At 35.3% G+C, this 7,634-nt stretch overlaps 1 protein-coding gene and 1 non-coding gene across 3 annotated transcripts; one reads left to right on the top strand and one right to left on the bottom strand.

Annotated features, from left to right (window-relative positions):
• The first annotated feature begins 1,629 nt into the window (after nt 1-1,629).
• LOC108215074 (cyclic nucleotide-gated ion channel 4) lies at nt 1,630-6,684 on the top strand. 2 transcript variants are annotated; one of them, XM_017387408.2, is made up of 7 exons: nt 1,630-2,409; nt 4,529-4,744; nt 4,853-5,169; nt 5,250-5,358; nt 5,450-5,686; nt 5,776-5,862; nt 5,940-6,684. In XM_017387408.2, the coding sequence occupies exons 1-7, from the start codon at nt 1,900-1,902 to the stop codon at nt 6,453-6,455; spliced, it is 1,992 nt and encodes a 663-aa protein (XP_017242897.1). In that variant the 5' UTR covers nt 1,630-1,899; the 3' UTR covers nt 6,456-6,684. The 2 variants fall into 2 exon arrangements, with proteins under 2 accessions (XP_017242897.1, XP_063946960.1); XM_064090890.1 differs by having other exon boundaries at nt 1,758-2,409; nt 5,776-5,866; nt 5,940-6,581.
• Nucleotides 6,685-6,932: 248 nt separating this feature from the next.
• On the bottom strand, nt 6,933-7,634 carry LOC108215075 (uncharacterized). The gene is made up of 2 exons (XR_010290609.1): nt 7,336-7,634; nt 6,933-7,247 (listed from the first exon to the last, which is right to left on the bottom strand). It is a non-coding gene; the product is annotated as an uncharacterized LOC108215075 (transcript).

Below are 7,634 nucleotides of genomic sequence, written 5' to 3' on the forward strand. Positions count from 1 at the left end.
GTCAGTATATATGTCATTTACTCATGTGATGGTCTGATGGAGTGATGGATGGATATTTTTAAATAAAGAGGGGCATGATGATTATGTAATGGATAGTTAAACAGGTACAGTTGAGTACACTTATTTCCTATTCCTGGAGAAAGATTTGTTCTCATTTTAACATAACGATAAGAGTGCATGGTTATCGTTTCTGCCAATCTCTACTCGCTGCGTAGTTATCTTTCGTCTAAAACAAATATTAGTTCTTAATTTTTTCCGGCCAAATATGATAGTTGAGCCTTCCTCCCATCCCCTAGTGGAAAACCAGAATGAAGAAAAGATGAATATATTAATATTTGATTAATATATTAAGAAATATGTGTTGAAATAATTTCGTTCGATGCTGGCTTTAGTTTATGGCTTCCTCTCACGTTTCAATTCTGGGGGTGTTCTGGGGGCATGAATTTATCGTTATATCTTACATATATATAGATTTTTTGGGGCTCCACGTTCGTCTTGGTCGCCTTACCCAAATGCCGACCCTGCCCCCAAAGTAATTAATGTATATGAGTTTCTTATGCTACAGATAAATAAGCTCAAGTATAAAGAGATAGATATGCGCAGTTGCTCACATGCATAAAACCTAAACTTGTAAGAAAGAAAAGAAGAGGTACATAAAAATCTGATAATAAGGAGTCGTGGACAGTATAAATGCTAAAAACATCACTGCAAAGAAAAGACAAAAGAAGGGAAGCTGCGCAGAACCTGTGTTGTTTAAACTTATTAGGAGTTATTATTGTCGTAAGATTTGTTGCTGCTTTCTGATTTTATCTATCATTCCTGCCTCTTATACATGTATATCCCTTTCAAGCTCCATCCCCACTTCTGCAATTTTTCACACCTGGGCCCTACCTCATTCCTTCTGCATTCTATCATCGGTTTGGCTGTGTACTACTCTTTCGCTCATGCAAAGGTTGATAAATCTTTTTACATGCCTGTATCTTTTTTCAATGTCATTGAAGATGAATTATATATATTACTCAGACAATGCAATAGTAGAATAATTTTAAATAATTTCAATTTCTTTGCTAGGATTACAAGCAGAAAGAAGGAAAGCTTGTTGATCTAAAATTTCAATATTAAACCTAATCTAGCTAGCACCAGAAGTCCTAATTAATTTTTGAAAGAATATTCTCTATATGGTTGTTACAAACAAATTCACAAGACCTATTTACAATCTAGGGATAATTACACTAGTCAGTGTACTAGCTGGATATATAATTAACATCTAAATACGATCTCTTCTGGGGAGTCATTATTTTTTTCTTTTTCTAAAGCCAATTAAGACTGAGTTTAAGGTTTTCGGTAAGCAGGGCATATATATAATTTGAATTCTCTATTTCAAAAATCGGTGATTAATCATTTAATTTCTGTTCCGTAGCTAGGCGGACCGATTAAATCTCCGATTTATTCGTAATTCAATTAATCTTTGTTTCATGACTTTACAGGTTATGTCCGATTCTCACTTTTTTACAATTTGATAAATAAAAGTATTTTATTTGGAAAAGAGAAACTTTGTTCTGATGGTACCACCTCGTGAGGTCACCCCAATGGTAATCTACAAAAGATTAAAACTTAGAAATATAAAATAAATATTGAATGCCCAGTCTGTTACAACTTCCTTAAATGTATATTCACCTCTTGCGTTAGCTAGCTGTACTATTCATCTCATATGATATCTGATCTTCTTCAGTTCCACCACATCATTCCAAACTCACCTCTTTCCATGATTATATATGCACATATTCCATAACCATCTTTTCAATCCTAAAGCAACTCACTTCCATGTAGCTTATATACTTGCCCCTCGATTCAATCCACTCGGCCTCATAAAATAAAAAATAAAAAAAAAAGTAACTAATGGCTACTCTGCAGCAAGAAACTTCACACTTTTCGGATGAGGACGATGACACTACCAGCAACGATGAAGACGATGGTATCGAAGAAGAAAGCTCAGAGCGAGATCTCAAGACCAGAAAGGGCCGGGGTAAAATATGGTTCTTAGGCAAAGTACTGGACCCTAGAGCTTCATGGATCCAGGAATGGAACCAAGTGTTTCTTTTAGTTTGTGCCACAGGATTATTTGTGGATCCACTCTTCTTTTACGCACTTTCGATAAGTGAGGCCTGCATGTGCTTGTTCATTGATGGGTGGTTCGCCATCACCGTCACGGTTCTCAGGTCTATGACGGATACTCTGCACTTGTGGAACATGTGGTTGCAGTTGAAGATAAACAAACGTCCTCATGCTGTCAATGCTGACGAGAGGAGCCGGCCGTACGATGTCAGCTCGCGCACGGTGGCGATGCGGTATTTGGTGGCGAAGAAGGGTTTCTTCTTTGATCTATTCGTCATCCTGCCGATTCCTCAGGTTTCATATATCCTCCTCTTAATTATGAAAAAATAAAAAAGCAAAATTATATATTTGGTAATAAATTAGTCACGTCAAGTCATCAAGTCTGAGATGTTAGAAGGATGACTCTATAGAGTAGAATCAAATAGGAGGATTTAGTATCAGACTCGAATCTGCTTAAACTCTTGATATCATAATTTTCCTAAATTCTCAAAATCTCAGAGTCAACGTTTAACATGATCATATTATATTGAAACCGCTATTTTTGATTTCTAGTTGTTAGTAAAATTGGTGAAATACGAAGGCCACGCAGAGTTGTCTAATAGTAGAAATCGGTTGTGGAGTTGTGTAGATGACAAATGCATGCATGTATGTCACTTGTCAGCAGTTGTTTTATGCATGCAAATCCTGACCTTTTCTACCATTTCTTGCTGTTGTGCCAACATGTGATGCAATATCATTCAACTTTTCGATCTTGAAGAGGTAAAATGATCTGCGGTTATAATAATTCTTAGCCACATATATAGACGGATATGATAAGTTGATCTTCCTCTATAAATTTATATTCTTTTAGATATAAAAATATAATTTGAGGACCTAATTATTAATTTCGTGGCACTTGGTTAACAATAAGTTCAGGGAAATTATAGAGGTGAGAGTTCAGGAAAATCAAAATGTAAGTATATGTCCTGTGTTAGAATTATTCACTGAAAAATAAGATCGAAATTAAATTTAAAAAGGTCAGCTGAATTAACTAAACAACTAAACTAAAACTATTTTGCTTTATTATAAATTTTTTTTATAGAATCTGTACAATTATTCATAAAAAACAATATAAAACATTTTTGGTAGATGCATGGAACTAAAATTTTGAATAAAGAAACAACTGCGGACTACACTTTCCCACAAAAGATATATGATTCTACACCTCTTAAAAAAATTAAAAAATAAATTCTTTTTGAAGTCGGGTTGCGTTTAATTAAATGAACAAGCTGAGCAAAAAATTATTAAAAATGAAAAAAATATGAGATAGTAATTACCAAATATGAGTGAGGATCTACATTTTTTTTTATAATGAAGATGATAGGAAAATCTATACTATACTATAATAAGCCAACATGGTATAATTTGTAGTCGTACAAAATTTTGGTTTGGTTGGAGTTCTAATAGTCTTGCATCTCCAAACAGTCTAGAGTTCTCATAGTCTTACATCTCTAAACAATTTGATATACTACAAGATAAAAACTCCACCATTATTTTTTAAAATATAATTTATAATTAATAAATAACCAGTCTGTTAATATAATTTAATAAGATTTCAATTCATTAATATTAAAACACTAATAAAATAATGTTAAAATATAACTATATATAATAAGTTTAAAATTATATAGCCGTCCGTGCTTTGCACGGGTTTAAGGCTAGTATGATTAACAATTGAAGTGAACATTCCTTCCAAAATATTTTGTGGGTTAGATTTATAATTCGAATGATTTGAAATAGAATAATTCAAAAATGAAAATTGTAAATATTTTCTCTAATCATTTCCAATTTATGTTATGTTTAGGCATGGAAAATGGAATATGATGACTAAAAATATAATAAAGAAAAAGAGGTAGGAGGGAAGTTTGAAAAGAAAAAATTGAATAAAAAATTGTTATAATAAAATTTGAAAAAAATTTGAACTCAAGAGGGTAGTTCCTTTCCGAATTAGGATGTGATCACTATTATGAAAATGAAATGGACAAAAAAAATAAAATTTATACATAATGATCCATTCGAAATTTATTTCATTCCTACAGGCTACAAGATACATTCACTCTCAATATATTCACTCTAGTCAAAGACGTCATTAGAGTACAAATTACATTTGATTTTATACAAGTGAACATTAATGTTTCTAACCAATACCGGTTGAGAATTGATGCTGCTAAATGCTAATTACTACCTAAAACTGCTACTGATGTTATATCTTTGGCATAAAAACAAATTAAATACATCTTTTCTGAATAATATAGATGAAAATCGACTGTTTTCTTATTTGAGTTTATCCGAATTTCTCATTTGTTTTCCATTTGAGTTTTAACATTATAGCTCTTGATATAATCTTGACTTATATGTGGTACATAAACTGCAGGTTGTGTTATGGATAGTAATCCCAGCTTTACTTGAAAAGGGTTCCACAACAGAAGTGATGACAGTCTTCCTCGTAATGTTTCTCATCCAGTACTTACCAAAGATCTACCACTCTGTTTACCTCTTGCGCCGAATGCAAAACCTCTCTGGCTACATTTTTGGTACTGTCTGGTGGGGAATAGCGCTCAATTTGATTGCATATTTTGTCGCCTCTCATGTGAGTTCTTGCAGGCATTTCTTGCCTATTATAAAGTATATTATGCATAATTTTGTGGTTTTTGTTAATTTGAGTTATAAAATATAAACCATCAAGTAACGCGTGCAGGCGGTGGGAGCATGTTGGTATTTACTTGGAATCCAGAGGGCTACAAAATGCTTGACAGAACAATGCATGAAATCTCAGATTAGTTGTGTCCCTAAATACTTGGCTTGTGAAAACAATATCTTTTATGGTGGAGGAAACCTCGCGAAAGACAGCAGACGGCTCTTATGGGGAGAGAACCAAAAGGCTAGGTCTGTGTGTCTGTTGGCTGATGATAAGTTTGGTTATGGTGCTTATAAATGGACTGTGCAACTTGTGATCAACGAAAGCCTTTTGGAGAAAATTCTTTATCCTATATTTTGGGGTCTCATGACTCTAAGGTAATTTTTAATAGTTGAGTTGTTTTCTTATAATGGTTTTGTTGATTATGACTGATGATGCATTACATATAATGAATTAGTACATTTGGGAATCTGGAGAGCACGACAGAATGGTTAGAAATTGTGTTCATCATCATTGTTCTTACAACTGGACTCCTCCTGGTCACCATGTTGATTGGTAATATTAAGGTACTGAGATCATCTGCTGTTAATATCAATTTTCTTTTAATCTGCCCCCATCAAGTTTTTACATATAGGTTATGATACTTTGTATATGTAGGTGTTTTTGCACGCGACGACATCAAAGAAACAGGCAATGCAGTTGAAGATGAGAAATGTTGAGTGGTGGATGAGGAAGAGACATCTGCCGCAGGAGTACAGGCAGAGAGTGCGCAACTATGAGAGGCAACGTTGGGCTGCTATGCGTGGCGTTGATGAATGTGATATGATCAGGAATCTCCCTGAAGGTCTTAGGAGGGACATCAAGTATCATCTGTGCTTGGACTTGGTCAAGCAGGTAATGTTTTATTCATATTCCCTTGTCATTGTCATCTTGTAACAAACGCCTTTGTAACTTAACAGTACAATTGTGAATCAAATTTTCAGGTTCCTTTGTTTCAGCACATGGATAGTTTGGTTCTAGAGAACATTTGTGATCGCGTCAAGTCCCTCATATTCACCAAAGGAGAAACCGTGAGTGAGTCCTACTTGGTCCTAAAATATATAACATAATTTATAATGCCATATGAATTTGAATTTGATGAGTGCAGATAACTAGGGAAGGTGACCCTGTTCAGAGAATGTTGTTTATAGTTAGAGGGCATTTACAAAGCAGTCAAGTACTAAGGGATGGTGTAAAAAGTTTCTGTATGTTAGGCCCTGGTAACTTCAGCGGTGACGAGCTCTTGTCATGGTGTCTTAGGAGGCCTTTTGTTGAAAGATTGCCTCCGTCTTCATCATCACTAGTCACTCTTGAAACAACAGAAGCTTTTGGACTTGAGGCCGAAGATGTGAAGTACGTAACGCAGCATTTTAGGTACACATTTGTTAATGAGAAAGTGAAGCGGAGTGCAAGATATTATTCACCAGGGTGGAGAACTTGGGCGTCTGTTGCTATTCAGCTGGCATGGCGAAGGTACAGGCATCGACTGACACTCAGTTCTCTGTCATTCATAAGGCCAAGGAGGCCTTTGTCGAGGTGTTCATCGCTTGGGGAGGATAGGCTGAGGCTTTATGCTGCTCTGTTAACATCGCCTAAGCCAAATCATGATGATTTTGATTTCTGAAGCAGTTGAATGCATGTATTTCATATAGTTGTATATTGCTAAATGGAGCTTTGCGTCTGTCACATTGAATAATAAGCTATGTGTTTTTAATCTAAGAATAAATTACTCATTACTCAATTCACAAAATTGTAATCTAGTGGATATCTCTCTTCTCTCAACAGTATGAGTATGTGTCCTAAGATTGACCCGTTCCCGGGTGAATAAAAATCAGAGTGCTATTGCAGAGTAATCATGGGTAAATGATTGAGAAATGTTGTTTTTTCTTTGATAGCATATTGTTGCATTCATGAAGCAAACCGTATTTATATATTCATGGATTATGTGAAATTTTTATGGCATTGATAATGAAAAAATCATTCAAGTCTCGTAAGCAACAACTATGAAATGTATAAATGTAATATAATTATATTTTGGAAATTGTATACTCTGCCCCCCGTTAGTTTGAAATCATGAATACGTCCCTGGTAGATTGATTGATAACCAAAATGAAATGTCCAACACTGAAATTAATTTGAATGTACTCCACACAATTAAAACCAGCATACGGAACACTAGAAGCAGCAAGAAACGTGAGTGGTGATGCTTGTGCAATCTCTTACAGTCTTACAAAGCTTCAACATGATCTGCCACGGCCTCGGCTTCAGCTTCGGGGCCAGCAGAACCCCTGAAGAGCAAAATGGCAAGATTGCCGATATTGAAGTGAATGAAACTGCCATAACAATGAGTCACAAACGAACCAAAATCAGTCCCCACGATGCATTGCCACCCCGGTCCATAGGTTTTGTCAAATTCCTGCATCATTCAATCAACGGACTACTGAAGTCTGAATTTATATAATCATGTATTGCTTGTGCATTTATTTATCGATACATGAACGTACCTTCTTGATGAAACGGGCTATATCTCTGGATTCCCCGACTTGAAAGATTTCCAGTGCTTTGGCAGCCAGATTAAGCGCATCTTGTTGCATGGAATCAACCATATCTGTGCCGCCGATCGCAGCTTTTCCTTTCAACATAGTCGAGTCTAGAATTATGTGTGACTAAATGATGGGAAAAGTGGTTGGTTGGAAAAGATACAAGAAAATTTACAAGGCAGGAACAAAGAGGAGGAACCGTGTAGATGAATTAAGTAGTCCAAGAAGGAAGTGTATACAGAGAGAAGTGTATGGCGTTGGTT

The sequence above is a fragment of the Daucus carota genome, chromosome 3 (genome assembly GCF_001625215.2).
Source record: "Daucus carota subsp. sativus chromosome 3, DH1 v3.0, whole genome shotgun sequence".
Taxonomy (NCBI): domain Eukaryota; kingdom Viridiplantae; phylum Streptophyta; class Magnoliopsida; order Apiales; family Apiaceae; genus Daucus; species Daucus carota.

Excerpts from the sequence above, each read along its gene's own strand:
- LOC108215074 (XM_017387408.2), top strand. The coding sequence starts at position 1,900 with ATGGCTACTCTGCAGCAAGAAACTTCACACTTTTCGGATGAGGACGAT. Across the intron at positions 2,410-4,528 it reads TCATCCTGCCGATTCCTCAG|GTTGTGTTATGGATAGTAAT; the intron begins GTTTCATATATC and ends CATAAACTGCAG. Across the intron at positions 5,170-5,249 it reads TGGGGTCTCATGACTCTAAG|TACATTTGGGAATCTGGAGA; the intron begins GTAATTTTTAAT and ends ATAATGAATTAG.